Source organism: Mauremys reevesii, linkage group 22 (genome assembly GCF_016161935.1).
Source record: "Mauremys reevesii isolate NIE-2019 linkage group 22, ASM1616193v1, whole genome shotgun sequence".
NCBI lineage: Eukaryota > Metazoa > Chordata > Testudines > Geoemydidae > Mauremys > Mauremys reevesii.
The window spans coordinates 18885731-18906206 of record NC_052644.1 but is presented as its reverse complement, the minus strand read 5'-3'; the positions used below and the strand labels follow the sequence as shown (position 1 = coordinate 18906206).

At 64.6% G+C, this 20476-nt stretch overlaps 1 protein-coding gene across 1 annotated transcript; it reads right to left on the bottom strand.

Annotated features, from left to right (window-relative positions):
• Positions 1–965: 965 nt before the first annotated feature.
• Positions 966–19887, bottom strand: LOC120388957 (C-Jun-amino-terminal kinase-interacting protein 4-like). Its single transcript, XM_039511088.1, has 27 exons — positions 18676–19887; positions 18208–18328; positions 17091–17161; positions 16630–16703; positions 16267–16342; positions 15743–15866; positions 15414–15495; positions 14758–14858; positions 13688–13739; positions 12819–12971; positions 10961–11012; positions 10383–10513; positions 10186–10239; positions 9929–10063; positions 9367–9496; positions 9122–9205; positions 8374–8424; positions 7709–7865; positions 7172–7337; positions 6768–6848; positions 5862–5929; positions 5639–5787; positions 4522–4693; positions 2509–2619; positions 2103–2249; positions 1797–1913; positions 966–1417 (listed from the first exon to the last, which is right to left on the bottom strand). The coding sequence occupies exons 1-27, from the start codon at positions 18967–18969 to the stop codon at positions 1317–1319; spliced, it is 3054 nt and encodes a 1017-aa protein (XP_039367022.1). The 5' UTR covers positions 18970–19887; the 3' UTR covers positions 966–1316.
• Between the last annotated feature and the right edge of the window lie 589 nt (positions 19888–20476).

The following is a 20476-nucleotide window of genomic DNA, read 5'->3' as shown; positions in this document are numbered from 1 at the left end:
GTCCCCGCCCCCTGTGCCCCATTCCCTGCTCCAGGCAGACCCCTGCCCTTGGGCCAGATGGGAGCCCCCCAACCCCCCTGCTGCATACCACCCCAATGACATTTTAGCCCAGAAAAATAAAGCTTTATTAGAAATTGTCCCATAGAAAGATCCCCAGATGCTGCCGGGGGCACCGCGGCTCAGACACACAGACAGACGGGACAGAGCCCAACCCTGAGCGTGTAGCAGCAATGGGGCGCCCCATGCCTGCGCCCCCCATGAGGCAGAGAAGCCCTGAGGGGTTGGGGGCAGCTGGCATAACCCCAGTCAGGAGCTGTGTTGGGGGAACTTAGTGCAAGGAGGGCAGGGAGGAAGCCCCCATAGCCTGCCCCCCGTGTGTCCCCAGTGGGGGGGGGTACAGGGAGACCCCCACCCCACCCCAACGCTTAAGGTCAGAATGGATTTCATTGGACGGTTTCAGGGCCAGAGGATCCAATGCCCCTGAGTACAGAAGGGAAACTGAGGCACGGAGCCAGAGCTCGAACCCAAGGGCCCTGAGACTCCATCCTTCCCCACCCGCTTTGCATGTAAAAGGACAAAAGAGGGAGGGGCTCTGAGATGTGAGTGAAGCCTGCCAGGGAGGGCGGAGTCAGTGCAGCCAGAGGGGAGGGGCCCTGAGAAGTGGAAGGGTCCTGAACGGGAGGGCGGAGCTTGTAAACAATATTTCTGAAAGCAGCTGCCATCTATACTCCTGAGTGTGACAGTGGCCCCGCCCCCTTTTAAAGGCACAGAGGCGCTACGGGAGCCAGGCTCGGAGGTGGGGCCCCCCTGCTGTGAGGGAGGGCCAGGCAGTGGGACAGATAGAGCTGTGATGGGGGGATAAAGGCATGAGGGGAGGGGTGGGGGGGAGAGGGAGGAGGGGCTGGTCTGGCAGGGTGCAGGGCAAGGTGGGGAGGGGGTTGGGCAAGGGGGCAGGGCCAGGGGCAGGGAACTGGGGGGGCTGCTGTCATAGCGGGTCTCAGACTAGCCGTGAACTGTGGGCGGGGCAGCAGCTGCACAGGGACATGGGGAAGATCCAGTAGATGAGTGGGGAGGGAGGCTGTAGGGAGACAGACCAATCCCCCCCCCCGCGCCACTGAGAACACCAGGAACTCGGGTCGTGGCCTCATCCTCACCCTGGGCAGCAGGGGGTTAACTCAGCCCCCCCAAACCCCCACCATCAGGAGCTGGAAGGATCCACCCCCCCAGGACCGGAGCTGGTATCTGGGTGTGATGGGGGGGGACACGGTGGCTCACAGGGCAGGCCGGGCCCAGCATCTGCACCCATCACCCCGGCCTCAGGCCCGGACCTGCCACACAATGAGGTGGCTGCGCTCTGAGCGGCGCAGACGGGGATTGGGCACCAAGAGGTCCCCAAATTGATCGTCCGTGTCGTCCCCTGTGAAGGGAGAGAGAGAGAGAGAGAGAAAGAGTCACAGCTGCCCCAGGGGCGCCCCACAACCAGCGCGGAGCGTGGCCACCTCTGGGGTGGGTTGCAGGGGCTGGGTATACGGACACCCCTCACCCGGCGCTGGGAGGCAGCCATCTCTGGGATGGGGCACAGGGGCTGTTTATATGGAGACCCCTGACCTGATGCTGGGATGCAGCCCCTCTGGGGTGGAGCGCTGGGATGCGGCCACCTCTGGAGTGGGGCAGGGGCTGTTCATCCGGGGACCCCTCACCCAGCACTGGGATGCAGCCCCTCTGGGGTGGAGCAAGGGCTGGGTATCTGGAGACCCCCGCAGAAGCGACATTTCCCACCCCCACGAGACACGTACCGATCCGGAGGTTGATATACCCCTCTCCTCCGCTCAGCACCAAAGCCATGGGCTGCTTCTGCCCAGCTCCCTCCTCACGGCTCTCATTGCTCCCAGCCAGCGAAGGGTTAAGGCAGCCTGGGGTGGAGGAAGACAGGCTATTACCCCAGCACCCTCCTCAAGGGAGCACTCTCAGGCTGCAGCTGAGCGAGGAGAGAACCCAGGAGTCCTGGCTCCCAGCCCCCCCCACCTCCACTAGACCCCACCTCCACTAGACCCCACTCCCCTCCCAGAGCCAGGGCAGAACCCAGGCATCCTGGCGGGTACCTGGGACGCAGACAAAGAACCGGACGGCATCACGGTGCCCGTGGTAGGAAGCCTGGGCACTCTCCAGCGCACAGTAGGGGGTGCTGGCGGGCGACGGGCCCGGCTGGGACCCCGCGGCCGGGGGGGCCTCTGAGCGCCCTGAGAACTCTGAAGAAGGCAGGAGAGACGGGGAGGGTCAGAGCTTTGGGGGTGTGGCCTGCAGAGACCCTGCCCCCAGCAGGTTAGCTGGGGACCCTCTGCCCCCCCGCCCTCAGTAGGGCAGGATGCTGGCCCCTCGCCCATGGGATCCCAGAGAAACACACACCCGCGCACCTCTCCCCCCTGCACACCAGCAGGGCTGGGCTGGCCGTGGGATCTGACCCATGCCAAGGGGACCCCCTTGCCCCCCCCCAGCACCCCAACTCACCCGGAGCGAAGGGCACGGTCAAGACAGTGCCACTGGCCGTGCCGATCCACAGCCGCTGGGAGAAGCAGCCCAGGGCCGAGACGTGCAGGGAGAAACCCAGAGTGTTCGGGCCTAGAGAGAAACACGGGGGATGATGAGACCCCACCCTGAGCCAGCCAGTGCCTGCCCTGGGGCCGGATGGGAGCCAGTGCCCCCTAGAGGGGAAAGGCCCCGGGCCCCATTCCCTGCCCCCCTGAGCCAGCCAGTCCCTGCCCTGGGGTTGGATGGGAGCCGGCGCCCCTGTCATGAACATACATCGTAGGCCTTGGCTACACTGGAGAGTTGCAGCGCTGGTAGTGGCTTTACAGCGCTGCAATTTACTCCCCGTCCACACTGGCAAGGCACATACAGCGCTGCATCTCCCTGGCTACAGCGCTGCTTGTACTCCACCTCGACGAGAGGAATAAAGAGAACAGCGCTGGTGCTGCAGCGCTGGGGTGCCAGTGTAAACAGGGATTAATCTTACTACGCTGTAACTGACCTCCAGAACCTTCCCATAATGCTTTTAAGTAAAGAACTCTCTTTGTTTTGTTGTGAACTCGGGGCTCCTGGAGCTGCTTATCTAAAAAACAAAACACAGCTCCTGTTTGCTGTGAATGAGGCAGGCAGGGGGATAAATGTCCACAGCTAGTGTTTGCTTGAGGAGAGAAACAGCACGGCGGGGGGTAAGGGAGTCCGTCGGAGCAGCTGCTTATCTGGTCTGCAGGCTATTTGCATTTAAGAGTGAATGAGGGGTGGGGGAAATGGTCGGAATTTGCAAGGCAGGGAGCTGACACAGTGTCGGCTCCAAAAATCCACTCTCTCTCTCTCTCCCCCACGCTCCCTGTCACACTCCACCCCACCCCCCTCTTTTGAAAAGCACGTTGCAGCCACTTGAACGCTGGGATAGCTGCCCATAATGCACCGCTCCCAACACCGCTGCAAATGTGGCCACACTGCAGCGCTGGTAGCGGTCAGTGTGGCCACACTGCAGCGCTTTCCCTACAAGCTGTACGAAGACAGGTTCAACTCCCAGCGCTGCACACCTGCAAGTGTAGCCAAACCCTAAGAGTAGCATAAAATCCCTCCTTTACCTGTAAAGGGTTAAGAAGCTCAAATAACCTGGTTGGTTGGTTGGTACCAGACCAAAAGGACCAATAAGGGGGAGAAGATACTTTCAAATCTGTGGGGGAAGGTTTTTGTTTTGTCTCTTTGTTGTTCTCGCCAGGACAGCGAGGGACCAGGGCAGGGAAAATACATCTCCTAAAGCCAGACCTGAACTAAGCAGCTAAACTTACAAATTGTAAGTACTAGCAAGGAAATGCGTTAGGTTATCTTTTGTTTTAGCTTGTGAATTTTCCCCGTGCTAAGAGGGAGGTTTATCCTTGTTTGTTTGTTTGTTGTAACTTTAAAGTCTTGCCTAGAGGGGAATCCTCTGTGTTTTGAATCTGATTACCCTGTAAAATTACCTGATTTTAGAGGTGCTTCTTTTACTTTTTCTTTATAATAAAGTTCTGCTTTTAAGAACCTGATTGGTTTTTAGTGTCCTAAGCACCCAAGGAGCTGGTCTGTGCTCACCTTGTTTGCTCTCAAGCCTCCCCAGGAAAGGGGGTGAAGGGGTTTGGGGGGATATTTGGGGGAAACAGGAACTCCAAGTGGTCCTTTTCCTGAATCTTTGTCTGAATCACTTGGTGGTGGCAGCGATACCGTCCAAGGACAAGGAAGAATTTGTGCCTTGGGGAAGTTTTTAACCTAAGCTGGTAGAGATAAGCTTAGGGGGTCTTTCATGCGGGTCCCCACATCTGTACCCCAGAGTTCAGAGTGGGGAGGGAACCCTGACAGCCCCCTAGAGGGGAAAGGCCCCGGGCCCCATTCCCCACCCCCCCGAACCAGCCAGTCCCTGCCCTGGGGCCAGGTGGGAGCCGGCGCCCCCTAGAGGGGACAGGCCCCGTGCTCCATTCCTCACCCCCCCGAACCAGCCCATCACCTGCTCACCAAACATGCTATGGACAAAGGGTGTCAGGTCGATCTCCTGCAGGGGCTGGCCAGTGGCTGCATGGAAGAGGCGCAGGGTGGGGTCCAGCCGCACCGAGACCCAGACTCCATCGCCCGCCAACGCCATGTGCCTCACCTGGCTCTCGGGGCGCCCGGTCACCTCAAAGTACCGCTGGGGAGGGGAAGCAGAGCGAAGGGCTGGAGGCAGAGCTGGCAGATCCCTCACTCCCCTGAATCGGTCCCATGAGGGTGCTCCAAATCCATCCCCAACCTAGTCGATCCAGTCGATCTCCCCAGATCCCATTGGAACCCCCATGGCACGAGTGGACCTATGAGATCACCTGAGATGACCCCCCCCCAACCTCATCCAAGGGGATCCTATCAGATCCACCAAACCTCATCTGAGTTTGTCCCACGGGATCCCATCGCTCCCTGAACCCCACCTGAATCAATCTCACAAAGTCTACTGATACCACCTGGGTTGACCCCATCTGATCCCGTGGATACCCTAATCTCACCTAAGTGAATCCCATGAGGTCATCATGTATATCTATTAATATCACAAGAGTCGATCTCACATGATCCTGCCAGAGCACCCCACCCCACCTGCATGGATGCCATGAGATCTACCAGTGCCACCTGAATCGATCCCACAGGACCCATGGTTCCCCAACCCCATGATTGGATCCCATGAGACCTACTTCCATCACGTGTCAATTCCCCCAAGATCCCATAGACCCATGAGATGTACTGATATCACCCAAGTTGATCCCAGCCCCTCTCAAATGGGTCCCATGAGATCTCCATATAGATCTACTGTCACCACAGAGTTGATCCTGCCGGTGTGCCTCACCTCCACCCGAGTGGATCCCAGGAGATCCACCATTTCTAAGTGGGTCCCATGAGATCACCTCTGGATTTCACATTCCCCATGATCCCTCACTCTCTTTTGAGCGCCCCCCGGACCTCCTGTTCCTCGACTTGGCTCCACCCACCCCCTGCACCTTGACTGCCCCCCCTCCAGCCGTCTACTGCCCCACCTTCCCCCCGGTCCCCTCCCCCACGGATCCCCCTGTACCTTCACTGATCCCTGGCTCCCCCACCCCCACTGCCTCACCTGGACCCTGGCGCTGCGCGGCTCCATCACATAGACCCGGTTGCGGTAGCCGACCCAGACCTGGCTCCCCACGGCCAGGGCGCAGCGGATGGACTGGCGGGGGCGCCCCAGGTCCAGCAGCCGGGGGCGCTGCAGGTCCCAGCGGCCGGCTGTGGGACGAAGGGGGAGGAGTGAGTGGGGCAGGGGGCTGCGGGGAGCTGGGGGTGGGGGGTCTGGTATTTACCGGCGTCCCGGTGGAAGACGGCAACAGTCCCATTCCCCAGCGCAATTACCGCGCGGCCCTGGGCGTGGCTACGAGAGAGAGAGAGAGAGACACACACACACACACACAATCAGAGCGGGCAGCCAGGACACTTATGCCAAGGGCTGCATCCCAGCATGCCCTGGGGAGGCCCAAAGTTCGGTCAAAGCCCCTAACCCAAGGGCACAGAGCCTGCAATCGCCCGACAGCCTGGCTCACAGCAGTCATGAGTGGTCACGGATCAATGCCGGCCTGACATGGGGCCGGTCGCCCCGGCCCAACGGGAACCTGGGGCTCCTGACGGGCCGTGGCGGCAGCCCCTCCGCGCTGGGCCCCGACAGACTTGAGGACTGGCCCCACGGGCACGGAGACAAACGTGGTGGGTGATTGCGGCCACACCCAGCTCTTAAACCGCCGGCCGGATTCTGGAGGCCAAGTCCGGCTAACGTGGCTGGGGAGCTAACGAGCGTCTGCTTTGAGTCCATTTCCGGGCGAGTTTCACGCCCGATGCTGACAAGCCAGGTCGCGACCAGTGATGAAGCTGGACATTTCTCAACCACGACGGACGGGCTGGGGGAGGCACTCGCTCGTGTCGGACCCACGTCTCTTGATGACCAAAGCTCAGGGATCGTCCTGGAGTCTCCAGGAATTTCACACGAATGTTGAATTCAAGACTGTGTCATGGGATGACACCTCGAGGACTACGGCCAACCCAGCTGGGCAACCCTACTTAGGAAAGCTCTGGAGCGGGTCTCTGTCCCAATGGCAGCTGGCCAAACGCAGGGTGTCACCGCCTACCTGGCCACCGACCCGGCCGCGACGCTACCAATGCAAGAATGATTGGCTGACACCCCCGTTGTCCCCCCCAAGGCCCGGCCCCACACTCACACCACGCTGTGCACGGCGTCCTTCAGCTGCACCGTCCGCAGGCACCGGCGCCAGTCGGAACCGGCCGAGTAGATGGAAATGCTGGGGGAAGAGCACGACAGCTTGGGACAGTGCTGAGATGCGGCCACCTCTGGGGTGGGGTGCGGGGGCTGGTTATACAGGGACCCAGCGCTGAGATGCAGCCACCTCGGGGGTGGGGCACGGGGGTTGGTTATACAAGTACCCGGTGCTGGGATGCGGCCCCTCTGGGGTGGGGCGCGGGGGCCAGTTATACAGGGACCCGGCGCTGGGATGCAGCCCCTCTGGGGTGGGGTGCGGGGGCTGGTTATACAGGAACCCAGCGCTGGGATGCAGCCCCTCTGGGGTGGGGTGCAGGGGCTGGTTATACAGGGGTGTCTTCGTACCTGCCCTCCTGGGTGCCCAGCCAGACAGTGTCCATGGTGCCAATGGCATCACTATCCGCGTCCGGGGTCCCCGCCTCCTCCTCTAGCTCTGGGGGGTCAGGGGCCAAGGGGTCTTCCAGGATCTCGGGTTCCAGCTTTGTGCTCTCGGCACTGAGTGGCCGGTGACCTGGCAGGGACAGCCCGGTCCGTGAGATGGAGGCTAGGGCCGTATATAGCCTGTATGGCCCAAACAGCATCTGGGGTGCCGCAGAGCATCCTTCTCCCAGGCCATATAGCCCCCTCCATCCACCCCAGTCCATACAGCCCCCACTCTGGTCCAAACAGCCTTCTCCATCCACCCCAGTCCATACAGTCCTTGCCCCAGTCCATACAGCCCCCTCCATCTGCCCCAGTCCATACAGTCCTTGCTCCAGTCCATACAGGCCCCTCCATCCACCTGTCCATACAGCTCCCATCCTGGTCCATACAGCCCCCTCCAGCCATCCCAGTCCATACAGCTGCCCCCCACCCCTCCGCAGCCCTGTGCCCCACACTCACCGGGCAGCCAGGCGGCACACAGCACATGGGCGTTGGGCAGCACAAACTGCGCCAGGACAAGGTTGGCGCGGGCAGCGTCCATCACCGTGACCTCGCTGGCCGAGTGTGTCCCAGAGCAGACCCACAGCAGGCTGGGGGGGGCAGGCCAGGGCGCCCCCTGCGGGAGACACAGAGACGCTCACACCCCCCGAGGCTGGCTGAGGAACCCAAAAGCCAGGCACCCATTGGGAGGGGGACACCACCCCTCCCCCCACCGTCCCCTCCCCCGGGGGAGGGGTTTAGCACTGATTGACAGGGGCTCCCCAAGGCCTGATCAACCCCACTGAGGTCCCCCCAAAGTACGGCATTAGCTCGAGGGGCAAGGTCTCCCCAAAAGTGTGGGGGCTGCCTAGATTGAGAAAAAGGGTGCCAGGGTGCCCCCAAAATAGGCCCCCCGTCCCTGCTCCACCCTCAGAGAACGGTGGGGGTTCGGGGAGTCTCCTCTACTTTGGGGGGGACCATCCCAAAGCGGAGGGGCAGGGAGAGTCACCAAATAGGGTCGCCGGGGAGGGGGCAGGTGCCCCACTTGCGACCGTCCCAACCAGGGAGATGTGGGGTCTCTCCCCCATGGGGGGCAGGGAAGGGGCCGCGGCAGAGATGGGAGGGGTCGCGCTCCTGACACTAACCGAGACGTCACCGTCCGTCCTAGGCACCCCCATCCCGACGGCACACCACAGCTGGGAGGGAGGGAGAGAGGGGGGATGAGACGCCGGGCCCAGCCCCCTGCTGGCCCCCCCAAACGCTGAGACACGGCCCCTCTGGGGTGGGGTGCAGGGGCTGGTTATACGGGGACCCCTTGCCCAGTGCTGAGATGCAGCCACCTCTGGGGTGGGGTGCGGGGGACGGTTATTCTGGTGTTTCGATACCTGTAGAAGCCCCTAGTACCAGCTTGGGGCAACAGGATCAGCCCTGACGGCCAGGGGAGAGCACCCCCTGCCGAGCCCCCGCTCCCCGCAGCCCAGCGCCCCCTGCTGAGCCCCCCGCCCCGTTCCCCGCAGCCCAGCGCCCCCTGCCGAGCCCCCACCCCCTGCAGCCCAGTGCCCCCGCCGAGCCCCACCCCTGCAGCCCCCGCCTCGCCAAGCCCCCACCCCTGCAGCCCCGCCCCGCTCCCTGCAGGCCAGCACCTCACTGAGCCCCACCCCTGCAGCCCCGCCCCCGCCCCCACCCCTGCAGCCCCGCCCCGCTCCCGCAGCCCAGCGCCCCTGCTGAGCCCCACCCCGCTCCCGCATCCCAGCGTCCCCGCCGAGCCCCGCTCCCGCAGCCCAGCACCCACATGAGCCCCGCCCGAATCCCCACAGCCCAGAGCCCCCGGAGTCCCCACCCTGCCCCGCAGCCCAGCGCCCCGCCAAGCCCCACCCCACCCCCTCAGCTCACCTTAGTGCTGGGATCTTTCTGGTCCAGTAGCCGCAGCTGCGCCAGCCTGGGCAGATCCTGGCCCTCAGCCTGCTCCGCCCGAACCTGCAACGAGAGACGCCTGGGCACAGCCGCGGGGGCAGCCGGGGACCCCCCCCCAACCTCGTCCCGACCCAGCCTTGGGGATTTAAAGGAACGGTGCGTCCCAATCACTGCCCCCCTCCCCACCCGCCCCTCCTGCTCCCGGTGCCCTGGGGGGCAATTACCTGGGGGACGGCCGGGGGGCTCCAGCCGTGAACCGGGGCCCGGCCATGCTGCTTCCAGATGTGGGAGCGGATCTGGCGGTAAAGGTCCCGCTTCTGCTGCTGGGGGGAGAGATTGGGGGGCTCCCCCGTGCTGGGGACAGAGACACACAGACACTAGGGGGCAGCACCACCCTCCACGCCCCCCTCCCGGCCCCATCTCCCCCGCCTGGCGCTAGGGGGCGCCACTCTCCAGCCCCCTCCCCCCATCCCGGCCCCATCTCCCCCACCTGGCGCTAGGGGGCACTTTCCTCCCCACATCCCGGCCCCATCCCTCCCGCCTGGCGCTAGGGAGCGCCCCCTCCGCTCCCCTCCCCTATCCCAGCCCCATCTCCGCCGCCTGGCGCTAGGGGCGCCGTCCCCTCCCCATCCCGGCCCCATCTCTCCCGCCTGGCGCTAGGAGGTGCCCCCTCCACTCCCCCTCCCCCCATCCCAGTCCCGTCTCCCCAGCCTGGCACTAGGAGGTGCCCCCCTACGCTCCCCCTGCCCCCCATCTGGCGCTCGGGGCCCCCCCGTCCATACTCACTCTGTGGGGGAGGCGGGGCGGGGCAGGTACCTCACAGCAGGGGGCGCCCTGCCCCCATTGCCCCGGTGCTCGGACACCGGGGGCGACGCCGGGACCCGCTCAGGGAAGTCGCTGGTGCTGAAAAGTCGGTCGAAGCTGCACAGAGAAAACAAGCAGCTCAGAGACCCCGCGAAGAACGCGGCCCCACCTGGCCTCTCCCAGCAGGGAGACGTGCAGGGGATGGGGGGGGCGCTTTCTGGGGGGCATCGTGGACGTACAATTTCCAGAAGGATGATTTCTTCATCTGAGCCGCCTGGACCTCCCGAGATGCTCTGAAGGGAGGAAACAAAGTCGTGTGTCAGGAGCTGGGGGGCCCCCACCGCCCCAGCCTGACATGAGGGGCTTACACAGGAGTTTAAATAAGGATCCCCCGTATGCCCAGCCCCCGCCCCACCCGTCAGTCAGCGTCTCTCACCGGAGCATCTCCGTGCGCCTCACGGCCTCCTGCAGCTCCATCAGCCGCTCCTTGTACAGGTTGCGCTCGGTCAGCACCCGCGCCATCTCCGCCCGCGTGAACCGCTTCCGCTGCGAGGCCTGGGCCTCCACCTGCCGCAGGAGAGGGGACGGGATGAGGGAGTCACTGATAACCCCCAGGCCCGCACCCGCAGCTACCCTCCCAGAGCCAGGGAGAGAACCCAGGAGTCCTGGTTCCCAGCTCCCCTGCTCTAACCACTAGTCCCCGCTCCCCTCCCAGAGCCAGGGAGAGAACCCAGGAGTCCTGGTTCCCAGCTCCCCTGCTCTAACCACTAGACCCCGCTCCCCTCCCAGAGCCGGGGAGAGAACCCAGGAGTCCTGGTTCCCAGCTCTCCCCTCTAACCACTAGACCCCACTCCCCTTCCAGAGCCAAGGAGAGAACCCAGGAGTCCTGGTTCCCAGCTCTCCCCTCTAACCACTACACCCCACTCTCCTCCCAGAGCCGGGGAGAGAACCCAGGAGTCCTGGTTCCCAGCTCTCCCCTCTAACCACTAGACCTCACTCCCCTCCATCTGGTACCTCAGCATCGTCACTGTTTTGCTTCTTGATTTCCTCCAGCTCCTGCCGAATCCTAAAATGAGGGAAAAGAACAATTCTGTTGACAGAGCTGAGAGAGGGGAGCCCGGGGCTGCAGGTCGGGAGTGAGGGGCACTGGCAGAGCTGGGGGGTGGGGAGCCCAGGGCCGATATTGTCATATCCTGGGTTGTGGGGAGGGTTAAGATTATTTTAGGGCCCCTGAACCGGCTTTGGCCAATGGGACAAGATCTGGGGTGCTCCTAATGTGGTCTCCAAAACCCACCAACACCCATCACCCCCTCTAATGGGGCTCAGACCCCCCCATCCTGTGTTAGGAGGAGTTGGATGTTTGGGGGCTCGGACGAGAGGGGGCCTCAATCCAGGTTGGGTTGGGGGTCCTACGCCTGCAGACTCTGGGGCACAGGGGGGGCATGTAGGAAGGCGGTGTCCTTGGGGGGCCCCTGACACCCTGTACCTCACAATGTCACCCTGCGCCCGCATATTCAGCAGCTCGCTGTGTGTGTCACTGAATTACGTCGGGGGTCTGGGAGACGCCCAGACCTGGTTCGCTGGCGACAAAGGACAGATCTGGCCAGCCACGGGCTGACGGCCCACGATCCGCTCTCCCCGCGGGCCCGTCCGCCGCATCACAGCAGGGCCCGTCGAACCCGCGACCCCGTCCGCAGCGGGACCTCCCGCACCCACGGGGACGGGCAGGGCAGTCAAGAGGCTGCAGGGCAAATCCGGACCCCCAGACGCCTTAGCGCCGACCCCAAAAGCTCTTGCTTTACTTTCTGTAATGACCGTGGGCAGTGGGCGTAATAGGCCAGAGGAGGCCACGCCTCCCCAACCCAGGCTGTGACCCCGCCCACTCTGCCTCGAGGCCCCGCCCACTCTACCCCGAGGCCCCGCCCTCACTTTCCTGGACTGTCCCTATAAAATCAGGACATCTGGTCACCCTAGCTCGGGCTGGGCCGGGGAGGGCAGCGGCCCAGGGCTCAGGGGAGCTGGGATGACTGGGCCAGTGCTCGGGGCGGTTCTGCTGGGGGAGCCGGGGGGGGCTCAGGGCTCCGGTGGGTGAGGGGGGGTAGAAGGGACAGAGGCGGGACCTCGGGCAGAAGGGGTGGAGCTAGGGACTAGCCTCCCCAAATGGGGGTTCACGCCTCACCCATGATAACGATAATTATTATGGTTTTATTATTTTCTCCGGAGTCTGGATTTTGACCAAGACATTTGGCACCTTAACTAAAAACCAATCAACTCCCCCTGGCCTGGGGTCCGTGACATCAGCCCAGGGCCTCTCTCCTGCTCCACCCGCCCTGAAGGCAACGGGGAGGGGGGGCAAGGGGGGTTCAGCCTGGGCACGGAGAACCGAGAACTGCTCGGGCCAGAAAAGCCGCTTGACCTGACTCTTGCACGGCCTGGTAACGTTTCGACTGCGGTTTTACCTCTTATCTCTTACGCACCCAACTCTGAGCCCGGCGCCCCCCACTCGTCCCCCCTCCGATCCAGCCGCCTGCAGCGCACAAGCTTGTTTTGGGGTTTTATCCTCCGCGGGGAGTTTGTCGGCAGTGCCGGGGGAATCGGCTCGGCTCACCCCGGCTGGCGCACGGGCGCTTCCTTGGACGAAGGGGCGAACGGATGGATGACCGGGCACCGAGCAGCGGGAGACGGGACGTTTCTGGGCTGCACGGCCGGGGGAACCCTGCTTGTGGCTTCGCTGGGTGTGTCTCCGCGTGCCGGTGGCTAGGTGATTACGGAGCCAGGCGGGGTCGCCTGCTTGGCATGGCACGGAGAGAGCCAGCCAGGGGGCACCCCAGGGTGCGTGTTTCCCCCCACCCCCCCCCCACCCCAGTCTCACCTGCTCAGATCCTGCTCGGTCTCACGCAGACGCCCCTGGCAGCGGCTCAGGGCCTCGGTGGCCCCGTCCCGCTCCCCCCGCAGCGACTCCCGCTCGCCCGTCAGCTCTTCCACCCGGGCAATGAGGTGTCGGCGCGCAGTGTCCAGCACCAGCCTGCGGGGGGCGACAGTGAGATCTGCCCAGGGCCGTCCGCTCCCTTTCCCCTCTAGGGGGCACCAGCTCCTGTCCAACCCCAGGGCGGGGACTGGCTGGCTCAGGGGGGCAGGGACTGGGGATCGGGGCCTTTCCCCTCTAGGGGGCACTGGCTCCCATCCAGCCCCAAGGCAGGGACTGGCTGGCTCGGGGGGGCGGAGAATGGGGCACAGAGACTTTCCCCTTGCCTGTGAATCAAGTTTGCTGGGTCTCCACTCAGATCTCCAGGGACGGGGCTTTCCTCCGGATCCCCCCCTGGTAGGCGCTGCGGGGAGGGGACTCCAACAGGGCCGGGGTGCTGTGGTTCGGGCAGGGCCGGCTCTACTGTTTTCGGCGCCCCAAGCAGCGCGCCGAATTGCCACGGCGGGGGCAGTCCGTGTGCCGTTAGGGCAGCACGCACGTTTCCGCGGTGGCAGCAATTCGGCAGCAGCTTCTATGTTCAGCTGTCCGCGGCGGCGCAGCTTCTGGCTGAAGACAGAAGCTGCCACTGAATTGCCGCCGCCATGGAAATGCACGTGCCGCCCTAACGGCACACGGACTGCCCCCGCCGTCTGCCGTGGCAATTCAGCACGCTGCTTGGGGCGGCAAAAACACAGTGATTGCTGCCCCTTGCAGACTGCCGCCCCAAGCACCTGCTTGGGATGCTGGTGCCTGGAGCCGGCCCTGGGTTCTCTTACCTGGTATCCCGGAGCCCTGCGTTCTCCATCATCAGGGTCTGCACAGCGTCACCTGCAGACAGGGTGTGACGAAGTGGGAATGTTCATAATGTTTTCTCTGAATGCTGTGTGGGTGCCTCAGTTTCCCCTACGCCGTTCTTAAGTATCTAGGTGGTGGGTGAAGGGGGTGGGATTGTTGCAGAGCCCTAGAGGGCAGAGGTGATGCTGGCTGGACGGAAAATGGCCGACACTCTGTCTCCTGGCAACTAATAGCCTGGGTCCCTCCTCTGCAAAGGTACCAGCTGAAGGTGTTGGAGACAAAGAGGTCAGGTGACCTCCTGGTCCGGGAAAGGAACTGAGCAGAGGAGGAGGGACTGGAGGGGGTTGTTAGTCTGGAGCTGGCTGGGGACGAGGAGTGAAGTGCAGACAGGGGGGGTCTGGCTCACTGCCCCCCAGAATGGACCCGGCCGAGGGGTCCAGTTCTCTGTACCGACAAGCTCTGTTTTAGACCCTGTTCCTGTCATCGAATAAACCTCTGTGTTACTGGCTGGCTGAGAGTCACGTCTGACTGCGGAGTTGGGGTGCGGGACCCTGTGGCTTCCCCAGGACCCCGCCTGGGTGGACTCGCTGTGGGAAGCGCACGGAGGGGCAGAGGATGCTGAATGCTCCAAGGAGAGACCCAGGAGGTGAAGCCGTGTGAGCTTCTTGCCCTGGAGACAGTCTGCTCCAAGGGAGAGGAGGCTCCCCAAAGTCCTGCCTGGCTTGGTGGGGAGCAGTTCCAGAGCATCGCCCTGGGACTCCATGACACTGGGGGAGTCAATGTGGGGCGGCAGCTTTGATCACCCCAAATCCCCCAGTCCCCAGGGCCCATCGCCTCCCTTTGCCCTGCCACACCGTGAGGCCCACGGCCTGGGGCTGGGGGGCACGTGGGGGGGGGCAGATCCCAGCCTGGGGGTGGGGGGGCAGTGCTCAGGGGCGGGGCAGGACCTTATGCCCAGCTGGGCAGGAAGCAGATGAGAGAGACCGGTGGTGTGGGGGCGGGGTGGGCACCAGGCCCGGGGCTGGCTCAGGCTGGGGGATGTTGAGCTTACCCTGCAGATCAGCCCCCTCGTCCACATCCCCCAGCAGCTCGAGGCTCAGGCCCGACACCTCGGCGAACAGCGACTCCATGTTGCGTTGCGGGGTTGGGGGGCTGCGGGGCAGAGACACCCCCAGTCAGAGCTGGGACTCCCCCCAGATCCTCCCCCGCAGTGGAGACAGCGCGCCGGGGGCCGGACGGAGAACGAGAACATGGCGAGGGGAGGATATTTCCCACAGCCCGTGCCTCAGTTTACCTGCCCGGCTGGGAGATACGTCCGCGCTGGGACTGGGGGGCTGGCCACGGGCTGTAAGAGCCGGCCACGCCGAGCCTGGAATCAGACGCTGCTCACGTCAGATCCCAACTCCCAAGCCCCCCAGACCCATCCCAGGCTGGACCTTCCCCCCCTTCACCGCAGCCCCACGGCTCGGTGCCCCGCGAGCCCAATCCAGCCGCCTTCCGCACTGGGGTGGGGGGCAGGAGAGGGACAGACGGGCACCGGACGGGAGCCATGGGGCCGCGGCCGGAACGGGGGTGCCATTGCGGGCGTACAGGATGTTCTGGGAATCGGGGGCTCCCCCAGTGTCGGGCTCACAGAGAAACAGGGACGGGAGCGGGGGCAGTTTCAGGCCCTCCCCCCACCCCCCCAGGGCACAGCAGCCTCCTTACCTGGCTGGCAGATCTGGGGTGGGGTGCAGCTCCGGGGTGGAGCTCAAGATCTCGGCCAACTCCTGGCACCTCTGCGGGGAGCCTAGAAACAGACACGAGTCGAAACCGCTGGCTCCCCAATCTGCCAGCTCCCCCCCTCCCATGCCTCCTAGAGGGGAAAGGCTCCATTCCCCACCCCTACCCCCGAGCCAGCGAGTCCCCCGCCCGGGGCCCCCTAGAGGCCCTATTCCCCGCCCCACTGAGCCAGCCAGTCCCCGCCTGGGGCTGGATGGGAGCCAGCACCCCCTAGAGGGGAGAGGCCCCTTGTCCCACATCCACACGCTCCGTACCGTCTCTGGCGGGCAGGGGCAGCTCCTGAGCCAGCGGGTGGCTGTTCCTGGTGGGCCCCTCCCCATCCTGCTGGGGTTCGGGGGTCCCCTCCGCCGGGGCTGGGCCCGGAGCCTCTGCAGAGCCCTGCACCCCCCAAAACAGACACAGATGGGGTGAGGGGCGGCCCAAGTCTGGGAGCAGGGACTCTGCCCCACTGGATATTGGGGTGCCCCCCTCCGCCTGCCTGGAGCCAGGTCACCCCAGTCGGTGAAAGGTGCCAAGCCATCAGCCCCCCATGAACAACAAGGGAGCCCCACCCCCCTCCGCCAATGTACTCCCCAGGGGAACCCCCTAATCCAGGGAAACCTCTCCTCCCCCCCACAAATGTACCCCCCAGGGGAATCTCCCCCATAGCCCCCTTCTCTGAACTCGTCCGAGCTCCCCCCTGCCCCATAGACACCCCCTTGGGGGGGGGGGTAGAGGGGTCAGCCCAGCGGCCCATCTCGCCCTCAGCAAACTCACTGCACAAATGGGGGGGACCCACCTTGGGGGGCTCGGAGCAGCCGGGGTCCGAGGTGCTGGGGAGAAACAGGGGAGGCCAGTGGGGGGCAGATGCCACACTGGGGGGGGGAGTCAAAGGTCAGACATTTGCCATGGTGCCCCCCCACTCCCTGCCCAAGCCCCCTCCCCGTGGGTCGAGCTGCCCCCTCCGAGCTCCCCACACGCCCTGGCACCCCCCCCACTGAGCCTCCCCAGCTTCCCAGTGCCCCCCCAAGCCCCCTCCCCTGCTCCCCAGCACACAACGCCCCCCACTTTCCCTGCAGGGCACTCCCCCCAGACCCCTCCTGGCTCTCCGTGACCCCCTGCTGAGCCCCCCCACACAGGGTGCCCCCCCCGTGGCTCATACCCGCTAGGCCGGGGGGTCGGTGGGGCAGGGGGCGGCACCGTCAGGGCCTTCAGCTCCTTGTAGCGCTGAACCATCTGCCAACGACAAGGTGTGGGGGGCTAGTGCCCCTCGTGGACAACACGCTCGAGCCCCCCCCCCCGCAGAGACCCTAACGTGACCCAGTCCCGCAGGGCGTCATCCAGCCACAAGGGGGCACCAGGAGGGACAGTGAAAGGGGCAGCTGGAAGGGGCAGGTGTGGGGAAGCTGGGAGGGCAGGGCCCGTGGGGGTCCATGGGGGGCAGGGCTAGCATGGGGGAGCTAGGGGGGCAGCCAAGGGTGGGCCATGGGGCGTGGAGCCAGTAGGGGTCATGGGGGATGGGGCCAGCAGGGGGCCGCTGCGGGGATTGTGGGGTGGGGCCAGCAGGGGGTGGCCGGGGGGTGGGTGGGAACAGCAGGGGGTGGCTGTGGGGGGGTGTCTCACCTTGCCGTGGGTCTGGCCTAGGGCTGACAGCTCCTTGAGCAAGGCGGCTTTCTGCTCCTCCAGGCTGGCCACTGCCGGGGGGAGAGAAGCAAGTGACCCCCCCATCCTGAGTCTGCAGGGAGCCAGACCCCATCACTGCCCCCCCCAGCCGGCCCCCATTCTGCCACCAACCCTCTCAAAGTAAGGGGGTGGGGCCTCACACCAGGGTGGGGCCAGTGAGGGGGCACGGCCTCACCCTGTGCCCCTTGGCTCTGAAACCCCCCCGTCCCCGACACAGCCCACACCCACTCACCACCCTGGTCTGGGGGAGCCGGAAAAACCCGTCGGGGAGACGCCTGGGCCAGGCCAGGGCTACGCCAGGCGCGCGGGCAGGGCCCAACCTGCTGCTGTTTGATCTCGTCCGGTCTCAGTTACTGAGGCTGCTTTGTTATTGTAGGGTCTCCGGGGATCCCTGCTTTGTTATTGTAGGGTCTCCGGGTCGATGCTTGGGGCCCTACCAAGTTCACACCCGTGAAAAACACGAAATCTGGTCTTTTGTGTGCTTTTACCCTGTATTATACAGATTTCACGGGGGAGACCAGCGTTTCTCAAACTGGGGGCCCTGACCCAAAAGGGAGTTGCGGGGGGCGGGGTCACAAGATTATTGTAGGGGGGTCGCAGTTACTTCTGCGCTGGCTTCAGAGCTGGGCGGCCGGGGAGCCGCGGCTGGTGACCGGGGAGCCGTGGTTGGTGGCCGGGCACCCAGCTCTGAAGGCTGCACCCCGCCAGCAGCGTCGCAGAAGTCAGGGTGTCAATACCGCGACCCCACTACAATCACCTTGCGACTCCTCCACCAACCCCCTTTTGGGTCAGGGCCCTACAGTGACACCACGGTGACATTTCAGATTTAAACAGCTGAACTCATGACTTTTACGATTTTTAAAATCCTGTGACCGTGAAATTAACCTAAATGGACCATGAATTTGGTAGGGCCCTAACTATGCTGGGACGCCAGTGTGGGGGGGGGAGCCTTGTTTCTCCTCCCCTCAGACTCCCCCCACTGTTTACCCCACAGCCCCTTGGATGCCCCCCAGCCCTGGCACCCCCCAGCACCTCCCGCCCGCTCTCTGGCGCTCACATTGGTCCGCGTAGCTACGGGCCTTCTCCTCCAGCCGCCGGCTCTGCCCGTCCAGCCGGCTCAGTGCCGCCTTGTGCCCCTTACGCTCCTGCTCCACCGCGTCCTCCAGCTCCATGTAGCGCTGCGGAGAAGAGGCCACTGGCAGCGAACCCAGGAGTCCGGGCACCAGGCCCCATCCCAGGCACAGGGGGCTGCGGGTCCGGATCAGGGAGGCACCGCGCTGGGGGGCTGTGGGTTGAGACTGAGGGGCACCGTGCGGGGGACTAGGTGGGGGGCTGCAGGTCGGGACTGGGGGAAGCACACGGGGGGGCTGCAGGTCAGGATTGGGGGGCACCGTGCGGGAGACGGGGTGAGGGGCTGCGGGTTGGGATCGAGGGGCGCCACATGCGGGGCTGCAGGTCGGGACTGGGGGACGCTGGGCAGGGGACGGTCTGGGGTGCTGCGGGTCCGGCTCAGGGGGGACCTCACCTCCTCGGCTCTCTTGCGCCCGGCCCGCTCCCGCTCGTACTGGCCCAGGAGCCCGAGCTGGTCGTCCCGCAGCAGCTCCAGCGCCTCATCCCGCTCCCGGATCTGCCCCCCGGCTTGCTCCAGCGCCTCCAGCACTGAGATCAGCTGGGGCAGCAGCCCGGCCACTGCCCCCCGCCCGTAGGCCCCCACTAGCCGCTCCAGCTCTCCATAGAGCCCTGCAGCCAACCCCGAAACCATCTCCTCGCAGAGCGCAGGGGCGGCCGACTCCCCTTCCTCCCCGAAAACCTCCTCCATGCCCTGCTCCGCTCCCCTGGAGCTCCCTTCCCCTGTCCTCCAAAGGCAGCCCGCCCCCTTGCACCCCAATCAGGGGATCCAGGCACCTCCTCTCTAGCTCTGATGCCCCGTTTCCCAGGTTCTTAACGCCCCCCCCCGCTGCCCCCAGAAGGGGGCCAAAGCCAGAGGTGGGGCACCCGGGGGTGTGATGGGAGTCCTGGGGCGGGGGAAGGAGGGGGGGCTGGAATTGTGCCCCAGGGGGGAATCCTGGGGAATAGGGGGTATCCAGAGGGAAAAGTTTTTTAAAAGTTTTCACACACCCCAAAATTGGGTTATTTTGGAGGGCCAACGTTTAAAAAAATCAGGGATTTAAAATAAATGGGTGGCAGCAAGGGGGGGGGGATCAGGGTCAGTTAATTGGATTGCGGGGGTCATGAGAATGAGAGTCACCCACCAGGGCTGTTTGAGGGGGCTGGGGGTGGGGGAATCAGGGGCTGTGTGGGGGGGTCCCAACTGGATTTCTGAGTGGGAGGGTGATGGGGGAGCATAGCCCCTCCCTCCTCCTCCCCACACTTTCCCTTTCGATTCCCAGTGTTGAACTCCCCCTCCGGACTGGACGGGGGGGGGAGGAACACCCCCACTTTATAATCTCAGGTACCCCTCCACGTGGCAACCCCACCCCCGAAACACGGAAGTTTTCACCTCCGAGATCAGAACGGGAGAAAAGCTTTTTGTCGTCCCCCCCCACCCGGGAAATGGGGGGGTGAATCTGAGGTGTGGGGGGTAGATCCCAGCCGGGAGGGGTAGATCTGGGAGACAGGGGGTCCCCCCACACCCTCCTCTGCCTCCAGCTCCCCCCTCCCCCGGCCCCCCAAATCCCGGGGGCTAAAGGAGATGTGGGGGTCGCACCCCAACACAGGGAGAGGATTAGGGTCAAGGATTCCCGCCCCCCAACCAAGCCCCTCCCCACCGGCGGCACCGCCCCCTGGCACCGGGTTCTGTCCGTCGGTCTGTCCAGGCGCCCCCTGACCCACGTGGGGGAGCTGCCAACTAGCCGGCTCCAGCTGGTCTCAGGGTTCTAAACCCGCCCCCGCCGACCCTGGGGGGTGAAAGGGCGGGGCTCAGAGGGCAACGGGCGTTCGGAGTGGCCAATGGGGATTGCAGGAAGCGCCCCGGGAGGCCAATGAGGAGGGACCAGCTCGGGAAATGAACCTTGGATCATATGATGTGGAGATCACATGACCTTGCGGCTGGGACAACTGGAGCTGCGGGGAGAAGTTGGGCTGGGTTGCTGGAAGGTCGACTGGGGATGGGCAGATGGGGAGGCTCTGGGGATGGGCAGGTGGGGAGCTCCGGGGATGGGTAGGGAGCAGATGGGGGCAGATGTGGGAGCTCTGGGGAAGGGAGCAGGTGGGGAGCTCTGGGGGGAGGAGCTCTAGGGGATGGACGGGGCAGGTGGGGAAGGCTTGGGGAATGGGCAGGTGGGGGCTCTGGGAGGATGGGCAGGTGGGGAGCTCTGGGGTTGGGC